This window comes from Aplidium turbinatum, chromosome 1, assembly GCF_918807975.1.
Source record: "Aplidium turbinatum chromosome 1, kaAplTurb1.1, whole genome shotgun sequence".
Classification (NCBI taxonomy): Eukaryota; Metazoa; Chordata; class Ascidiacea; order Aplousobranchia; family Polyclinidae; genus Aplidium; species Aplidium turbinatum.
In genome coordinates this window covers 51,815,427-51,836,090 of record NC_137472.1, presented here as the reverse complement: position 1 = coordinate 51,836,090, position 20,664 = coordinate 51,815,427, and the positions used below count along the sequence as shown (strand labels likewise).

The 20,664-nt window shown below is 37.6% G+C and overlaps 2 protein-coding genes across 2 annotated transcripts; both read right to left on the bottom strand.

The window, feature by feature from the left end:
• Window positions 1-13: 13 nt before the first annotated feature.
• Window positions 14-1,153, bottom strand: LOC145766985 (general transcription factor II-I repeat domain-containing protein 2-like). Its single transcript, XM_082578712.1, has one exon. It carries the CDS (start codon window positions 1,151-1,153, stop codon window positions 14-16), a length of 1,140 nt encoding a protein of 379 aa, XP_082434838.1.
• Window positions 1,154-2,645: 1,492 nt separating this feature from the next.
• Window positions 2,646-18,188, bottom strand: LOC145774059 (mirror-image polydactyly gene 1 protein-like). The gene is made up of 12 exons (XM_082585207.1): window positions 18,045-18,188; window positions 11,501-11,785; window positions 10,866-10,956; window positions 10,416-10,538; window positions 9,394-9,499; window positions 8,940-9,066; window positions 8,765-8,810; window positions 8,184-8,354; window positions 7,578-7,670; window positions 5,724-5,818; window positions 5,006-5,179; window positions 2,646-4,554 (listed from the first exon to the last, which is right to left on the bottom strand). Exons 1-12 carry the CDS (start codon window positions 18,152-18,154, stop codon window positions 4,446-4,448), a joined length of 1,530 nt encoding a protein of 509 aa, XP_082441333.1. The 5' UTR covers window positions 18,155-18,188; the 3' UTR covers window positions 2,646-4,445.
• Window positions 18,189-20,664: the final 2,476 nt, after the last annotated feature.

Sequence of the window (20,664 nt, the reverse complement as noted above, 5' to 3'; positions counted from 1 at the left end):
CAAAATCACAGAGCTAATCTCTGTCCTCCAGCTCAGGAAATTCATCAGCTTTCCCGATTGACTTCAAAAATGAGGTAATTGCCTCTTTAAGGTTCCAGACTCGTTTACATGCTTTACCCAAGCTTAACCAGCGCACATGAGAATGATAAAGCAAGTCCTGGTGATCAGAATCAATTTCCTCAAGAAACTTGATAAATTGGCGATGGTGAAGTCCTCTCCCTTTTATGTAGTTGATCAGTTTTACTACTGCCTTCACTACATGATTGAGCTGCAGTACAGATTTACACAGGGCTTCCTGATGGATAATGCAGTGCAAAAAAGTTATATCCACCCCAGCATTTTCCTCATTCATCTTATCTTGAAGTCTTTTTAGCAGTCCAACATTTTTTCCTGTCAAATTTGGTGATCCATCAGTGGTGACATTCGTAAGTTTGTTCCATGGTAATTTAAACCTGTCGATCACACTAGTGACTTTAAGAAAAAGGTCCTCTCCTCGAGTAGTCCCTTTTAACGACTCCATTGCTAAAAGTTCTTCTATTATCTCAAACTTGTCATTAATTCCTCTGACGAAAATCAAAAGCTGTGCCGTGTCTCTTACGTCATTACTTTCGTCCAGCGCTAACGAATAAAATACAAAAGAATCTGCTTTTCCTTTCAACTCGTTAGCTAAGTGCTCATCAATTTGTTCTATACGGCGAGTTACAGTTCTGCGTGATAAACTGATTTGTTCATATTTGCTTTTTGCATCTGGACACAAGAGACTTGCTGTCTCTACCATGCACTGCTTGATAAATTCTCCATCGGAAAATGGTTTGCTTGCTTGTGCTATTTTGAAAGCCAGTAAAAAACTTGCCTTGGTGATTGACTCAGAAACTGCACTCTGCTGAAAAAGAGTGCTTTGCTGAATCCGAAAATTTGCCACTAATCTCTGAGAAACGTCCTTTCTTTGCTGAGTTGACAGGCTGCTATGATGGTTTGCATGATTGGTGTCAAAATGGCGGCGGATGTTGTATTCTTTCAAAACAGCAACGTTTTTTTGGCAAATAAGGCATACCGCAGTTGATCCCACTTCGGTAAAAAAGTATTTCGTCGTCCACTCCTTTTTGAACACTCTGCGCTCACTATCGACTTTACGCTTCTTCGCTGCACTCATTTTAACAATATAATTTATTAACAACTTAGCAATGTCTATTTCGCTTAGCATTCCACACTGACGAAACTGTTGATAAAAACACTAAACTAAGAAATATGGTACATTACTGGTTAAATTGACTAATAAAACTTTCTGTTTTTAGTGAACCTCCCAGCAAACTGTCCACTTGAAGCGGTTGACTGTCTCTTATCTATAGTCTCGTTCTGTTGCTCAACACAACAAACAGTTTACCAGCCTCATTTTTTTTAAAAAATGAGGCTGGTAAACTGTTTGTTGTGTTGAGCAACAGAACGAGACATTACTGGTTAAAAGCAGAAAGCACTGTTGCGTCAAGCGACGCACAAATGTACCTGTGACATCATAATGCTCTACATTCTACATTGTATCGCTATTTAGAGACAAGAGGTATCTAATCCTCCTATTGAAACTTCACAATAATAAAACTTGCAACATGTCGATAACATCCGGCGGGCCAGAATACAAGAGCCGGCGGGCCGGATTTGGCCCGCGGGCCGTAGTTTGCCCATGTCTGAGCTATAGGGTACTAGCACGCAGTCCTTAAGCTAGCCTACTACCAGGGCTAGAGGCCTATTTACGTAGAATCTACAACTCGGTTAAAAATAATGTTTTGAACAGTTATATTAGTTTTAACAACTGCGTTATAAAATAAACGTCTAAAATGTACCATAGGATAATATGCACTACTTTATGTAAAATTGGTGTACTCTCTGCGACCCCTGAAGTTCGTTACGCGACCCCTCGCGGGGTCGCGACCCCCAGTTTGGGAAGCCCTGGTATAGGCTACCTTCCATAAAGGGCACTTCAATAAAAGGAAAAAGAAATTAACTCATCTACATTATGTCATGTATCAAATTGCATTAATTCAATGTTTGTCAGGTCTACTGCCCCAAATATGCCTGAGAATGAAGAAGAAAGTGAAACAACGTAGGCTATAGGGCTATGCAAAAAACATATGCTGCTGCCAAGCACACACACTTAGGAATTTCAGCACACCAATAAAACCAATTTTACTAGTTTAATGTTTTTCAAGAGCACTATAATGAAACTAAGCTGCAAATTGTAAAAAATTTGCAACTTTTTCAGAAAAATATGAAAAAAAAACAAAAAAACGCGTGTTGTTTTTGGCTTGTTTTTTTTTAAAAAAAACATGTTTTTAAAAAAAAAAACGGTTTGTTTCTTTTGCATTTACAACTCTAGTTGTGAAGCTATTTTTCTGCTTCAAACATCTCAAGAAAATCGCATGATATCGCCAGCCTCTGCTTCATGTTCATCATCGTTTTTACAATTTGGTATTGCATGGATGCTATTTTGCACCAACTAGTGTAAAATAAATTATTATTATTATGGACAGGGCCGACGGCTTCATTCGCTAGTCCTATGCAATATGTGAAAAACCAATAGTTCATTTATCAGTTCAGTTTGTTTTTATTTCTGACCCTCACAACGAAAAAAAAAAACGGTATGTGCCAAATATAGCAGAGGTCTAGAAAAAAGTAGAAGAGACAAAACGCGGACGTTATAACGTGCATGATACTAAAGGAGGACAATCAGTTTAAATGTGGCACTGTCGCAACACCTTAGTCAAAACAACAATACCGTAATCAACTTTATTTTGAGTTCATTGTTATATTATAGACTACACACAAGCTTACGCAACGCAAAGCTAGAAGCAGCGAAGGCACATGCTGTCATCAGCTGATCCCAATTAATTTAGCCATTAGGCCTGAATGTTTCACAGAAGCAAAGCCGCGTGTTCTGGAGCGATGTCAAACTAACCTCCTTTCGAGCGACATGTGGTTCGATATAAATTTGTGTCGAAAACGAAACAACATGGAAACAATGTTAGAATTCAGTTTTTGGCAGAAAGAAAAAATAAACTTGATTGATTACAAATTGAACGTTATAATGCGCTTGATACCGAAACAAGACAGTCAGTTTATAATATGGCACGATCGCAACGTCAGAAATAAAATCCATCAATCTTTGACATATATCGGAATTTCGTATCCAGTTAGCATCACCAGTCCTTTCTACATTGTTTTAACATCTGCAAACACGTAAAATCAACGTAAAAACGATCAGTAATGCAAAATGGACATCAAACCAACTGATCTTAACTTTACGCAAATATTGTAATTCTGATCAGATTTTAAAAAATGTTGGAATCTCTAAAGTCCGACACAATTTTGAAAAACTTAACATTGCTAGTTATCAATGTCTGGACATATAATAGGCCTATGAATTTTACAGAAATCTTAAAGTAAAAGTAAAAACACAAAGCAATTTTTTGCTTTGTTTATAACATCATGTTTTTTTAAAACCATTAAACTGCAAACACAGTGTGTTAAGAAAGAGTCTAAATGTTTTTCTCAAATCTTCACTTTCTCTTCTACAATTGAGTTCTGTGGTGGTACAGTATTTAAAAAACAAACAAATATAGGTCTACAGTGGTTTAGAAGCTATAATAAAATTAAAACGATTATGATAAAAGCCAAAGATCCATTCAGACAAACGCAAGCATAACAAAACATTTTTTTGTATTCTGAGGTTGTGAGTTCTGTAATTCAATCCCTAACAAAAACCTTCAATGGAAAAAAATATAGGACAAAGCCTTGATAGATTATTCCTGGTGGTTTCGCATACTTGCATGGGTTTTTGACGCAGGGCCGGGTACCGAGATTGGCAGAGTGAAGTTTTCGATTATTGTTACGTTGCTGCCGGGGAATTATTTCATCTACATCTGTGTAAGATCATTAGATCAATGTTGCTGAATTGACATGTGTAAAATGAATAGGAAAGGGAAGAGCAGCTACAAATGTAAATACTAAAGGTAGACCACAGATATTCATACTCAAGATAAATTACGCATGCAAATAATAGATTTTCGAGAAACTAAATTGAAGTACTGTAACCTGTTTGTGGTACTGTAAAATTATAGCGATACGCAAAACCTTCACAATCATAAAGAAAAAATGCCTTTTTATGTTTCAATGAAACAGTGACAACAAAATTAACGTTGCATAATATCGAAGCAGCGTCAACATGAAAAGTTTTCGATCTGTTGACTGTATGACGTTTCACCGCGACGCACAAACACAATAAGATATGTACCCTTTGTTGAACGCTTGAATCCAAAAGATAAACCACAGCAGGAATGTATTGAAGTTCTGTTGACACAATAGCCTTGTAATCACAGTGAAATGACAAACACAATTGCCATGTTTGATTTTCGTATTGCTCCACCTTTTCTTGAAGTTTCCACACTGTGACCTCAACGATTCACGTGTGAAGGTGCTGGATGGGAATCAGAAAGATTTTTCGCAGACTTCCGGGCAAGAACGGTCAACTTTTTTCGCAATACATTCACAAGCCGTTCGAGTCTGCACAAATTAAGCCAAGTCATAAACTGAAAGAAACAGTTTGCAAGCTCGTGACAAGAACCTTGAAGTAACAACCATGGATGGGAAAAAGTTACATGGCACTCCAATTCAGTGATGCTTTTTATTGTGTCACTACATTCAAATATTGCAGTGCCAGTGATTCAACAAAAAATGATTTCAACGACATTTTAAACTAACAATAACGCTTACAAATGGTGATATCTTGAAGGTTTAGAACAGGGGTGCCAAAAGTTTTTTTCAGCAACATGGTGCATTCCGCGATTCTTGGCGGCCGCATTCAAATTTTCACTCATTTTTTTCATTGAAGTTCTGCCTAAACTTTAAGATTGTATATTTTAGAGCCCAGACGGGGGCCGCAGATATTGCTTCCGCGGGCGGCATGCGCTTTGAGCACCGCTGATTTAGAATGAAGCAACAACGATTTTCTAACCTCTCATTTTTATCAGTTAACCTTTGTATTTCTGCTTGGTGTCTGTTGGCATTAGATTCCTGGACTTTATTGTGATCCTGGGCAACTCTGAGAGCCTTGACAAGTCGTTCCGCATCATCCTGTTCTGCCTGTTGCGCCGCCATTTGGCCACTCCGCACCAGAGACTTGTGCAAACTAAAAAGGGAGAGGCCTAACGTAGAAACATGCAGCAATTTCCATCATTACCTTTCAATGAGTCAACGTCATCGACATCAAGTCATTTTATAAATACATATTACACATGAATAGGTCTCAACCCCCACCGGCCATGGTCACACTCACACCATATGACAATATTATCACACACCACAGCACCAGCCCAAGCAAGAAACAGTTACTTATGTTGAATACGACTTTTTAAAATAGAAACATACAGCAAATTCTATCAATACCCTTCATTGAGTCAAGTTTGACTCTAGATCACATAATAATTCAACTTCGTTAATTCCTCAACCTCCTAAATGGTTTTACATAAACATTATAAACAATGACAACACTTTGTCTAACTGCCAAAGTTTTGGATGTTTGCTTTTCCGTGACATTTTTTTGGGCAATTTTGTTTTCGTTATGCGACAACTTGAAAAACAATGCAAATTAATCCAGACACCCAAATTTCTAAACTTTCACAATGGACAAGGAACAATATTCAGCCTTAAAATTGAAACGAAATAATAAATGCCTGTAATAAATGCGAAGAGTTTCCATTTCTTCTTGTACAGCACAGAGTTTCTGGAGGGCAGCATCTCGGTCTTCTTGAAGAGATAAAAGATCCATCTGCATGGAAATAAATTTTTGTTTGTATTTTAATTTTATTAACAGATAGTGGGCAATGGGCAATAGATTGAATACAAAATACAGTGAAGCAAAGATATTGCACCAGTAAATCAAGACAAACGTAATGCCACAGCCCACAATTAACGCAACTACTAATGCGTAAGCTCCACTATGTAGCCTTTCGCCTAGCTTTGAGCACAAATTTGTAGTCAGATTAGTGTCGAGAATTATTGACATGGTAAGCACTAGATCTTGTGCTGACAGCTCTGAAAAAGGCCACGTGTTGCCGCGATCAAAAGCGTTTGGTTGCTTTTTTCCTTCAAAAAGAAGACAAGAAAAAAAGTCCAGAAAGGGACATTGGCAACGACTAGGGATGGGCAATTCAGAATAATTCACTATTCCAGAATTATTCCGGAATACTAAACCGAATCCAGAATCGAATCCAGAATACTGGATCCTATTAACTTCCAGGCTCCAGCAACACAAAAAGTAAAAAATTTCAGACACAAAAGCTACACAATCAAAGTAAATGTTTGTTGCAATGCAACACATTAAGGCATTCTAAATGACTTCCAGCCAAATGGGAGCAGTGTTGCCAGATGATGGAAGCCGCTTGGCAACAAAAAGTAACTAAAATTTCACCAGATATTTAAAACACCCTAAACAGGCCCGTAACCAGCCGGGGCCAGGGGGCATCGCCCCCCGCCCCTGAAAAAAATTCGCCCCCCCTGGCAAAATCCCAACATTCTCGAGCAACAGCTACAATTATAATGATTTTGCCCAAAAAAATTTTTCGCCCCCCCCCCTTGCTCTACGGTCTGGCTACGGCCCTGACCCTAAATAAAGCAATTTCGCTTAAATACAAATAGTTTTTAAGACATAAGACACTGCCATCATCCATATGCAAACCTCTTGCAAAAAGTTTTCTATACGAGCAGGGATTATAGCCTATTGCTAAAAAGTTTAAAAAAATTGAAAAAACTTTCTTGAAAGAAATTGAGTAGGGAAAATTTCACCAGATTTCACCAAAAAGTTATCTGGTTCCAATGTCAAAAAGCTTAGCAGTAAAGACCTGTAAATTTCACCAGAATTTTTTAATTTGATATTCTATTTCCCCATCTGGCAACGCTGAACGGGAGCGCAGCTTAGTTTCCGTCAAGCCGCGGTCGAAAAGAATCGCTCGGAAGATGCTGATGTGGCAGGTATGCTGAGGTGTTTCAGAGCCAACTCCTTTAGCAGGGGGCATCTGCTCAATGTTGTTACGCCCACCGGTCAAACTATCGCAGAGTCGCATACGCAGTACGCACGTGGATTGAAAAAAAGCATTGCACGATTGTGCATTTGTACAAAGCGTGAAGAAAATTGCACGCTTAGCTTCTTTGATTGCTCATGCGAGCGAGTGACGTAGAGTTGCATGCGCCGTGCGCGCACAACGCGTGCACAATGTTTTCGAACGTTTGCGTGGGTAAACCACATTTTTTTTAGTTCACTGTCTCCAGCTGACAGCTTGCACAAGACTTATGCATATCTTTAAAACCGAATCTTATTACCCGGTTTTATTGCCGTTTTGGATTCGGATAGTTTAGGATCCGAATCCTTCTGGATTCGGTATTCTGAATTGCCCATCCCTAGCAACGATCTGGTGAGAAGCGCAGTACTGTACTGATGAGCCACCTTGGCGAAAATAGTATTCTCCAGCGTTTTATTTTCTGAAGTCGACAGAGGATATACTATTACTAACATGCTACCAATAGTCGACCTGATCGGAAACTTTCTTCTTGCTTTCGGAAACAGATTGCATATCAGCTAGTTTTGTTTTGATTGATTTCACTTCTTCATTGAGAAGACGACTCTATAAACAAAGAGATCTAGTTTACATCCAGGGCTGTAAAATCGGAAGAATATTGGCATGCCCGCAGTCGGAGTTGTTAAAAAAGGCCGACTCCGACTTAATACAAAACGATGAACAATAAAACTTTTGTTTGCAACCTTTTTTCAGAATATTTTTTCTTGTTCTCTACATTGCGCTCTTAAACTTTACCAGAAAATAGAAATGTTTGTTCTTGCCAGTTTTTAGAAAAATCGTCCTTTCTATTTCAATCGCAATTTAAGTGAAATTAAATTTAAAAATAAAAAAAATCTGGCAACATTGAAGCAGGAGTCGGCTAGTTGTAAATCGAGGAGTCGGAGTCGTACAAATTTCGCCCGACTCCACAGCCCTGCTTACATCACAAACTATGATAAAACAATGACATAATAACTGCAATAAATATATACATGAAACAACGACATAATGAAGTCCTACAACCATAATCATAAAAAGCTGCTCATGAGCACAATTTTTCTCTATGCGCAATAACATTACTTTATGAAGAGCATTGTCCCTCTCTGTGATAACAGCAGCCATCTCTTCTGAGGTTATCCGGTCACGTTCATGTTTGAGCTTGACGACGCGCTCAATCACATTTGAACCATGCTTCTCAGTCGCTCTGCCAGACTCTGCTTCGCATACAGTATGCAGCAACTCCCCTAGCGTCTTTGCACAAAAACAAGTTTTCTACTCATGATTTAGAAAAGCTAAAGCCAAAGTTGCGTGACTTCTTCTTCGTGGGTCACACGGCCGTAGCCAAGAGAATCAAAAACTTAACCTATGCACATGGTTGTAACATTTTTTATTTTTTTATTAGAACCGATTTACGTTTTACTGCGCATATGGGACACACTGTGCTTAATGTCCATTTTTAAAACAATCAGAACCTTTGTTATTGTCTCAGCTGTTAAGTCACTGGTTCACAAGACACGTATTATAACTACTATACTCAATTTAAAGTTTAGAGTGGACATATAAAAAGTTCTTTTGTTTTTTAATTGTTACCGGTAACAATACGTTTATAACCGAACACATGTATGTTAAAATGACATGTCATAATATAGAGTGTCACTTACAGAATCATCATCTTCATGAATAGTATTGCGTGATATCGGCCCGAATCTAGAGAAAGAAATGAGACGATCAGAAATGTATCAATCGTGAATTTTGAAAAAAGTACTCTGGTTTGAAAGTTATAAAAGAAAACAACCAAAGACGCTGGCAGAAATTGTTTCCAGCTACTGGTGGTACCTTGCATCTTTCGAAATTGCTTTAGCCCTCAGTATGGCTTCATCTCGTTCTTGTACAGCAAGTTTAAGTCGTGCAAGCATCGCGCTTTCCCTTTCTTTCTGTGCGTGGTAGATTTCATCAACAAGACCTGTTAGAATTTAGAGCGTGAAAACACTACTACAAAATCGTTTATGTCAACTTGAAAACGTGCGAAATGCACTGGTGCATTTCTAACTGCTTTCCATCTAGTGGAGACTTTACTGGCAAGCAAAATAGAAGTTTGAAAAGCATTGACAAATCATTTAACATTGAAAACTAACACATGCTTTTAAAATGTTTTTTTACCAAATATATATTAACCGTGTTGCATAATCGTTACAGAAACAGCACACCACCACCAGCCAAAAATGAAAATAAATATAATACACAAATTAAAAACATAAAAAAGCACGAACATACGTTGCACTGAACTTACTAGAAAGCTTGCCAGTTTCAGATTCAGTCTGTTTGAACTGTTCCAAGTCAAATTGGATCTTGGCAGCGGAAACTTCATTTTCTAAACACTTGATACGGTCTTCCAGCTAAACATATCAAAAGCAAACTTTAACCAGATTAAACAATTAACCGAAAAAACTTTAACCGAACTTTAACGAAAAAACTTTAACAAAAAAACTTTAACAAACTTTAACCGAAAAACACTATTGTTGATTTCTTTCTAAACTTAACTGCTGCATTCTTAAACTGACCTACTGAAGATTTTACTATGCCTGTTATAAAGTTGTGCTGAAGAGAATTTATTATTCGAAATCGCGATACACAACAAGATAACTTGACATCAATTGGACTAGTCGTACATTTGTCTTGAATTTTTAACCAGATTGTTGATTATTTTATATAATCAGTGTCAGCAACAAAAATAGGTACACGGCAAGACGTCGGTTGGTACAGTTTTATACTCACTGCTTTCTTTCATTATAAGTTAAAACTTATATATAACAATTTCATATAAAAAAAATTAAATAAAAACTAACAGTTTTCTTCAAATTTTGGCCTGTGGCTTAAAAAAAAAAAAACGATTTTCAAATAATATCCTTCTATATTATGATATACTTGTTAGAACAGTTGATTGGTGTTACAAAGCTTAAAAAATTGCAAGTAGAAGGTTGCACAATGCACATAGCTCGAAGCTGCAGGAGTTAACCTCAGAATAAAATAAATCTAAATGTGATGAAGTAGCCTATTTAAAGTAGAGGAAAAACAAAATGTAAATTTGGCTAATCAGAAGAATTCAAATTAACGAAGGAGCTTAAGCTTAACCTAATTTGAATTCTTCTGATTAGCTAAATTTACATTTCGTTTTTCTTCTACTTAAAATACTCCATCACATTTAGATTTATTTTATTCTGACATTAGCTCCTGAAGAGAGCCAGACAAAACCTGCAGCTTCGAGCTATGAGCAACCTTCTACTCGCAAATTGTTAAAACGTAATCTTCTACCATTTTGTTTTTCCTTTTCTGGTTGTTAAGTTCAGATACAAGCTTTGCTATTGTGTACACAGTGTGAGATTGCGAGCCATCAGAAAGCTCATCATCTTCACATTCAATTTTTCTTCTTCGCGTCTAAGTAAAAACAAATACAACGATTTAACTTCACATCCATCAAACAATGCTGCAGATAGACAATCCACCTACTACACAACAAAGCTTATAGTTATATTTATGTTCTGCAAAATAGCATTAAAACTTCTCTTCCTCTTTAACAATACCACAAAATGATTTTACAACAAAAAAAGTGATTAATTTTCAAAGTAGAAAAAATGTGATCGTTTTCTTTCTTTTAAAAGCATCATAGAGGCAGCATAATAGGTGTGGAAAAATACAAAACTGCCCTTCATGTTAATTTTAGCACATTATAATTATTTTGCAACCACACTCCAAATTGCATACATTTGCAGCTTGTTGAATTTTAGGAAGAACTGCTTCAACATGATGAAAGTCACCAGCACAGCTTTCTTGAGAAACAGCAAATGCAACAGGTCTAAAGAACAAAATTGACATCAGTTGCATAAATGTATAGAAAACAAGAAACATATTATGACATCTTACTCAACAATCAGTTTTTCTTGTTAAATGAATACTTAAATTGTTGCTAGTAGGCTAGCAGTTGCTGGAACCGTTTACCTATTTGTAAAAGAAAGCTGAAATTTCAAATATATAAATTTAAAACTTGCTTGAAAACAGCTAATTTTAATAAACACGATCACTGGCTGTATTATTCATCATCATCGTCATGCACAGCACCCTGAAGCATAGTTTGAACTGTAAACTGGTAGATGTTGTTGTTTTTACTGTAAATTAAGTTCTGCAATGCTTGTTAATGCAGTATTGCTCTGCAGTTGCAATACAATCAAATAGAAAATTAACTTCATGGACCAACTACTAAAAATAAATCTAGATTCATCACGATTGTGGCAATAAAAAAGTTACGGTATCTAAATAGGCCGAATGAATAAACACTACCATGTCTTTGGATAAATTCAAAATTTTCTTAAAAGAACGCAAAATAACAGTTCAATATATACTTGGTTTCTACACTCCACAATTCTTCAGAATCACTATTTTTTCGGAATTTTCCAGGTGATTCCAAGTCAGCATTCCTTTTAAAACTTTGTGCTTTGCGATGTTTTGAAGCAGCATTTGGTGTACTCGTACTGCCAGATGTTTGAGAAGAGAGAAGGTGATGAGAAAACTCAATTTCTTTTAAACCGGGTGTTTCATTCTCAAATAATCTTGTTTCACTTTGAGTATAAGTGTTTTCTGCTAATCTTGTATCATCACCAGCGTGAGCTGGTAGGGCAGCATCAATTCTGAAAGATGCATAATTTATAACTATCGACTAAAAACTATGAACCTAAAATCGCATTAACACCACCGTCCACCAATGGGAAAAAAAATAAATGTGATGCAACATACACTCAAGTTATATAAAATATGTTTTTGCTTTGTCTAAATCAGTGGTTCCCAACCTGGGGGTAAATTACCCCCGGGGGGTAATTTGCCTGTTTTTGGGGGGTAACGAGACCTGATTTAAAATCAGTGAAGGTTGTAAACTTTATAAAAGCGAAGGAATTGAACACCCATCTTGCCAAGGAACTGTGCAAGAAGATGGGAGAAAGATACGAAGCATTACTGTACCACACAGAAGTACGATGACTGTCTCGTGGCGAAGTGATAACCCGCCTGGTCAAACTTCGTGAGGCTGTCCATGTTTTTCTGCGGAATGGCCCGTTTCGGCGAGTCCGATTCGGCGAGTCCGATTCGACTAGTCCGATTCGGCGAGAGCCTTTTTCGGCGAGTGCCCTATTCGGCGAGTTTTTGAAATTTTTAAAAGGAAATTATCGGGTACCGTAGCCTAATTGCAATTGCCGTTTTTACATCGTTTTAACGTCGCTAAACGTTGAAATCGTGCAGAAAGGAATAAAAATAAAATGTTTGAACTATTAAATTAAAATTCGTTATGTCAGTTCAGTTATTTTTATTTTTGACCATCATATCAAAAACAATACACGTCAACATAGCAAAGGTAGAAGCGACAAAACGCGAACGTTAAAACGTGCTTGAATTCGTCATGTCAGTTCAGTTATTTTTATTTTTGACCATCATATCAAAAGCAATACACGTCAACATAGCAAAGGTAGAAGCGACAAAACGCGAACGTTGAAACGTGCTTGAATTCGTCATGTCAGTTCAGTTGTTTATCTTTCTGATCATGGTATCAAAAACAATTCACGTCAACATAGCAAAGGTGTAGAAAAAGGTAAAAGCGACAAAACGCGAACGTTAAACGTGCTTGTGACCGAAGTAAGTTATTGAGTTGAAAGAAATTTGGCAAGGTTGCATCACCTTCAGAAAAATTTAAGATATGAAGGAAAAATAAAACAAAGAAAATGTTACAAAAAAAATAATGTTTTTATATGTCTATAAGTTAGTACTTTTGAATAGTTAAAATCATAGGCGCCTAACTATTTTTTTGGCCGTGGGGGCGAAAGCGTGTTTCATCAGCAGCAACGTAAATTCAGCGAAATGTCACGCAGATGGATGACGCAATTATGTCGCCACACTAGGATTGCTTTTATTGCCACACTCGGAGTTATCGCTACGTTCGACCTACCGTTCAGTGGCGTAGCCAAGGGGGGGGTTTTGGGGGTTACAACCCCCCCCTTAGGCAGGCGTGTGACGTCACGATATTGAGAATGATGCTTTCAGTCTAAAAAAAAATTGCCTAATTTTAAACAAAATTGCATTAAAACAGCGAGTTTTGCCAATACCAAACATTCAAACATCTCAGCCAGGAATTAGCAACAAGAAAACACAGAGACTTAGCTTTTTTTCCGAAAAATGCCGAAGAAAACATGATCTTATCCTTTTGCTATGCTACCGGACAGCACCATTTTACAGGAATATTCGTACCCACATTTTTGTTGAAAATGCTCTCAGAATGCACTAAATTCAAAGTAATTTTTCAAAATTTTCTGGGGGACGCCCCCCAGACCCCCCGCCGTTGGGTGGTCAAAACCCCCCCCTTTCAAAATTCCTGGCTACGCTACTGCTACCGTTAATTATTATAAACAAAGCTCGACCAAAACACATGCTATGCGTCTGCGTTGGCTAGCGGTTGATGGACTGCGACTCTTTAAGCTAAGCGCAACATAAAGTTTAGCAACAAACTAGATTTATTAGCATGAAACAAGAGACGAAAAGGTTTACTAAAAGGTATACTGTAAATGGAATGAAAATACTAACTTGATCATATGCTTGAAAATATACCTGTTGAAAGCAAAATCATTCATGTTTACAGCAATTCAACAGCACGTCACCTTTAATAAATTTAAAAGTTGCTGACATCCGTAAACAGCCCTTGAAAAATAGTTACAGAGAGACGTTTGATTAAGTTTTTGACTTGACATTGCTCCCTTTTCACTACAATATCGCAACTTATGGCTGACCAGCTTTCAAGTTTCAATTCGCTGTAATACGCCCGTTTTCGTGTTGCAGATGAAACAAAAGATGCGCATATTCCCCGCCTTTGATCGGGTTTCTATGGCAACGGACGTGTGTGCGCCATGCAGTTTGCGCGAGGCCGTTGTTGTGTTGATTATGCCGCTTGTGCGACTGTGAGCAGTGCGGTTTGTACCAGCCCTTGTTACGTTGGTTAGTGGTAACCTCGGGCCGAGACTTCAAGTTCATTTTCACAGCAACCGATTCACTGCCGCGACAATTCTCTGCAGAGGTTTCAACTTTTCAAAGCGACAGCGAGGCTGTTTGCAAGCGCATTAAGTTAAACGCACGCTGCGTCAACGTAGCAAATTATGTTGTTTTTGGGTGCATTCAACATCTGATGACATTGAATCGACGCAAAATGGTAGATTTTTGCTATGTCACAGGCAGCAAAATTAGTCATTTTTACATTGATTCAACGTCTGCAGACGTTAAATCAACGTAAAAATGACAGATTTTTTTGTCTGGAGTGGGATTGTAGCATCGCTACTCATTCTAGTGATTATTTACTGCGAAGCTGTTGCGGTTTGCATTTAAAAATGTTTTCCTGCTGCCGATCCCTAGTTCATCTATTGTTTTATGTATCAATGCAGCATAAAAAGTTGCTCCCACGCGGAAATGTGCGTGGGGGCCTGGCCCCCACGGCTTAGGCGCCTATGATTAAAATGATTAGTTTGGATCAACAAATGTGTGACCTACACTCCTACAGCTTAGATTGAAAGGAAATTATCGGGTAGGCTACCGTAGCCTAGTTATCCCAACCAGCAAAAAATTGTTCCAAGAACACAGTTCATTTTTACATTGTAGTAACAGAATGAAAAGGCTAAACAAATGTGTGGCCTATCGTGTTAACGTCGCTAAACGTTGAAATCGTGTAGAAAAGGGAGCTTTTGCTGACTAGGATACTTTGAAACTGAGAAACATTCACAGAAGCCCTACGATTTGTTCCAAGAACCCAGTTAGCCTAACGGTTCATTTTTACATTGTAGTAACAGAATGAAAAGGCTAAACAAATGTGTGGCCTATCGTTTTAACGTCGCTAAACGTTGAAATCGTGTAGAAAAGGGTGCTTTTGCTGACTAGGATACTTTGAAACTGAGAAACATTCACAGAAGCCCTACGATACGTTGCATTTTTAAGATAATGTATTCAGACGTTGATTCAATGTACAAATGAAATGTTATGCTAAATGGGTTCTTGGAACAAATCGTAGGGCTTCTGTGAATGTTTCTCAGTTTCAAAGTATCCTAGTCAGCAAAAGCTCCCTTTTCTACACGATTTCAACGTTTAGCGACGTTAACACGATAGGCCACACATTTGTTTAGCCTTTTCATTCTGTTACTACAATGTAAAAATGAACTGTGTTCTTGGAACAATTTTTTGCTGGTTGGGATAACTAGGCTACGGTACCCGATAATTTCCTTTCAATCCAAGCTGTAGGCCACACATTTGTTGGTCCAAACTAATCATTTTAACTATTCAAAAGTACTAACTTAGTTACGGACATAAACATGATCTTTTTTTTTTTTTTGTAACATTTTCTTTGTTTTATTTTTCCTTCATATCTTAATTTTTTCTGAAAGTGTCGCGACCGTGCCAAATTTCTTTCAACTGAATAACTTACTTCGGTCACAAGCACGTTTTAACGTTCGTGTTTTGTCGCTTTTACTTTTTTCTACACCTTTGCTATGTTGATGTGTATTGTTTTTGATATCATGATCAGAAAGAAAAACAACTGAACTGACATGACGAATTCAAGCACGTTTTAACGTTCGCGTTTTGTCGCTTCTACCTTTGCTATGTTGACGTGTGTTGTTTTTCATGTGATGGTCAGAAATAAAAACAACTGAACTGACATGACGAATTTTAATTTAATAGTTCAAACATTTTCTTTTTATTCCTTTCTGCACGATTTCAACGTTTAGCGACGTTAAAACGATGTAAAAACGGCAATTATAATTAGGCTACGTACCCGATAATTTCCTTTCAAAAATTTCAAAAACTCGCCGAATAGGGCACTCGCCGAAAAGGGCTCTCGCCGAATAGGGAACTCGCCGAATCGGACTAGTCGAATCGGACTCGCCGAATCGGACTCGCCGAATCGGACTCGCCGAATCGGACTCGCCGAATAGTGGCAGACCCGTTTTTCTGATAGAAAAGAGGTCCGACTTGGCTGAATAGCCTACTTCTCTAATCAACAGTGGATTTCCCAGCTGTGCTACCTGGCTGATATCTTTGGTGAAATGAAGAAAGGCAATCTTTTAATTAAAGGCAAGATGGTAACTGTGATCGACACCAAAGTAGCCGTAGCAGCATTTATCGTAAAAGTTAAATTGTGGAACAAGCGAGTTGGAAGAGGCACAGTGGCGCAGTTTCAGACGCTTGACATGTACCTCAAAGGCAATGGACTTGAGTTGAAAGCGACGTTGAAGAAGGACACAGCTAACCACTTAAGGCCAGCAAGCCAAGAAGATCGACATTGGACAACTACTTTCCGACTTTAGACACGGCTAGTCTTCAATGGTGCATTGAGCCCTTCACATGTGATGACAGCCAGGTGGATGATGACGACTTTCCGGCCAAAGTAGAATTTATCACTCTCCGAATGAACGAAACATTGAAACTTGATTTCAAGGGGAAAGCTTGGAACCTTTCTGGATTGGCAGACTACAGGATACACCAACATTAGTGACACGGGCATTAAATATCGTGACATCTTTTTTAAGAACGTATGATTGTGAACAAGGATTTTCAACTGTCTTGGGAATGAAGACAAAGAAGCTCAATCGCCTGGGTGTCAAAAGCGACGAAAAAATCGCCCTCAGTAGCACAAAGCTGGCGGCTGAAGTCCAGGCCCCACCTTCGCATTGAATGTTTACCGCGCATTGTTATCTTGTATTCAGTATTGTATGACATTTTGATTGTCATAGTTAGCCCATTGAAATACATAGCAATAAACACTTTTGTTTTTGAAAATTGATCGTGGGGGTAATTGGCTCACTTCATGGTGGAGATTCGGGTAACAGCCAAAAAAAGGTTGGGAACCACTGGTCTAAATGCTTAGTGGTATTTCCACTCCAAATATTATTAGAACTTGTTTTGTGACATGAAAATTGTTTAAATCCGTTGTTAACCTCAGAACACCGTGTTTGACAAATTTGTCACACAAAGTTGCCATTGGAATTTGGTCAATATGCGCTAGCAAACTTGCTAAACGTCACTTGTGACGAATTTGTTTATTCTTTGTGCATCATATAAATCTCAATTCTGTCATCTAGTGGTAAACATATAGTAGTCAACCATTTTCAAAAATGACTGTTTTTTTGATTTTCACGTGTTGAAGGTCAGCTATTTTTCAAGTGAGAGTTTTTTGAAATATATAATCGCTCAATGCTTTCAAAAACAATGAAAAAGTTATCCAATGTTATCACTTTACACATACCGTACCTGTCATAATTTAGGCTAGTTCCTGGTCACAAGAGGCATTTTTGTTGGTGAACAAATTTGTCACACTGGTCGTTGGCAAAATGCCTGACTCACCTGCTAGCCTAGCCACTAAGTGCAAATCTTAAGAGTCGAACCATCATTGCTTGATTTTATTGCTTCTTTGTTTACAAAATTGTATTATTTAAAAACATCATCTAATTTGGGTTGTGACAATGTGAGATAAACAATCTACGGTTGACGACTGTGACGAATTTGTCACCAACTGTTGGAATAGACAAAGAAATATATAGTACATGGGATTAGTTTTTGCAAGCAAATGATAATGTCGGCGTTAGGAGGTTAAAGTTCAAAATACTTAACTTATGATGAAATATCAGCTTTAAGATTGCCAAAACTACAACAACAAAACTATTTTTAATCTACACACATAAGTGTAAGCTATACCTAAAATCATGCTGAGATACCGTACACAACAGTGAAGACATTTTGGATCACAGGATAGCCTGACTGCAACACAGAATGGCTTAGTGTTGCAGTTTTTAACTTGATTTGTTCACTAAAAAGTTTAACTTATACCAAGGATATTCAAATCAGACCTCAACAAAACATTCCCTTGCTTACTTTTTTTCTTGTGGTATATCATTTATTTTTTCTTTGAGTTCATTTGTGACATCTTGCACAAGATGCAGTAAATTGCTTGATTGATTTTCACACTCATCAATGTTTTCCATAAAGCTAAGATAAAATTTGAGCAGTAACAACTGTTAAATCCTGTTTGGTAAATAAAGAAACAGGTCATAGCTGAGAACTATGATTCGTTTTCTAGAAAATACTTTACGACAGCTTTTGTTTAAAATTATTTGTAGATAATCCTTTCATTTAGGCAAGAGTGACTGCCGAGAAACACATGCTTTTGGAAAAGTCTTGATGGCTGGTGTGGAGGCTACACTGGTTAGTGAAACACAATGCTCGCTGTTTATAGCCTAGTGAGTAGTCAGGGGGCAACACTAAAAGGCGGAAATAATCCGCGCGTGAAATGGCGTATTGTCCGCAGAAGTAGCGATTTAATGCCAATGTAGAAAACGTGGAAATACGATCTTGGCGTCCATATTGTTTAACATAGCGATAACTTCATCATGAAAGAATGAAATGTTGCAACATGGAAAAAGGCGGAAATGAGATTTTTAACAACAACTCACCACCGAACCTACTTTTATGTTGAAATATCATTGAAAGATATTGTTTAGAAGCAATTGTGAGGTCATTAAATACTTTGACTGTTTTAATTCCACAGTTATTGGAGTAAATTTCAAAAATTGAAAGGAATTTATTTAAACAGGAAAAAGGCGGAAATGCGATTTTTAACAACAACTCACCACCGAACCTACTTTTATGTTGAAATATCATTGAAAGATATTGTTAGAAGCAATTGTGAGGTCATTAAATACTTTGACTGTTTTAATTCCACAGTTATTGGAGTAAATTTCGAAATTTAATGGAATTTATTAAAATAGGAAAAAGACGGAAATGCGATTTTTAGCCACAACTCAATACAGAACATTTTCTTATGTTGAAATATCATTGAAAGATATTATTTAGCAATTGTGAGATCATTAAATACTATGACTGTTTTAATTCTAAAGTTATTTCGGCTTATATCCGCGTTTCCGCCTTTTAGTGTTGCCCGTATTCAGGTAGTGCTGACGCCAGGAAGATTGCTCTTTCTCAACAGACTTTTATTTGTTGGAAAAGACAGGCAATAGCCTAACTAAAAAAACAAAACAATTCAGGTTTATTGGCTGCTGCGAAAAAAGATGCACAACGAATCAAAACACAATGTACATAGCAAAAGAAAGAAAATGATGAAAGCATCACAACCGCGGGAGGCTGCAAAGTGACCATTCAAGGTCTTCAAGTCAAGCAGCCACCCCTTAACTCATCAACGATAACTTAATTATAATTGGCTAATTGAGAAAAAGACATACCTACTAATAAATAAATAACGGTGAAGCTGTTTAAGATGATAAGAAATTAAAAAAACAAAACAAAAAAAAGCATGTACTGTAGACCAGGGCTTCTCAAACTTTTTTGCTCTGCGACCCCATTTTGAAAAATATATTTCTATGCGACCCCATTTATTTATTTATTTATTTATTTACATCAGACTCAACATGGTCCATTTTACAATCAAACATAAAATGTAGAAACAAAGCAGATACTCAACTCCGAAGAGCTGAGTTGCATTGTACCACATACAAAGATTGATAGTAACAGTCTGTTGGCATTATTTCATAAATTCATTGATCGGAAAACAAGTTACATCGTGTTACAAACTGGTATAATTTTTACGAATGAGAGCTTGAAAAGTTGTGGAGAGCTGAGTTGCATTGTACCACATACAAAGATTGATAGTAACAGTCTGTTGGCATTATTTCATTAATTCATTGATTGGAAAACAAGTTACATCGTGTTACAAACTCAGGCCTCGAAATTCACGGCGGACACGGCGGTCATGTCCGCCGTCACAGCATGTGATGTCCGCGGGAAGTACCATCTAGATCGGTCATATTTGTCCGCCGAGAAAGAACACAGGAACTAGCGATACAAATCGTCATTGCATACCATGAACAATTGTTGCGAGAATATAATTTCCCTCGCATTCTAGCACGCATCTAGAAAATGTGAATATTGTATCGTATCTCTTAGTTTCCATTCAATCAGGAAAACTTTCGGTTTTTACGTTGCTTCAACGATTGATGACATTGAATCAGCGTAACAAAGGTGAATTCTTCGCCAAGAATCGATGGGAGTACGGTACTTCTACACTATTCACGCGCAACTTAGTTCACGTCTTACGTCACAATCTCTGGCTTTGATCTCCGAGTAATATTGATAAGGCAAGGTTGGTTACAACATTTTTTAAGCTTTGATTGTACAGTAAGAAAGAAAAGGCCTAGGGAAAATTCACTTTCGCTCACATGGCACGCAAAAATAAACCTAAAGAAAAAAGCCTAGTGAAACTTTGCACAGCAGAAAATAGTAGCGTTAGTGTAGAAGTTTTCCGATTCGTGCCCAGAGCATTGTGACGCAAGAACCCACACGACCTCGTTTGGTGGAAGTTAATCAGTTGTGCGGCGTATTAAGCAGCTACAGGGCGCTTTGACTCTTCAAGCGCAGGTCGTTGGTCTGATAAAAGCCTTTCAGAGTGACTTCACTGCAATTTTAACAAGCCTTCTAATCC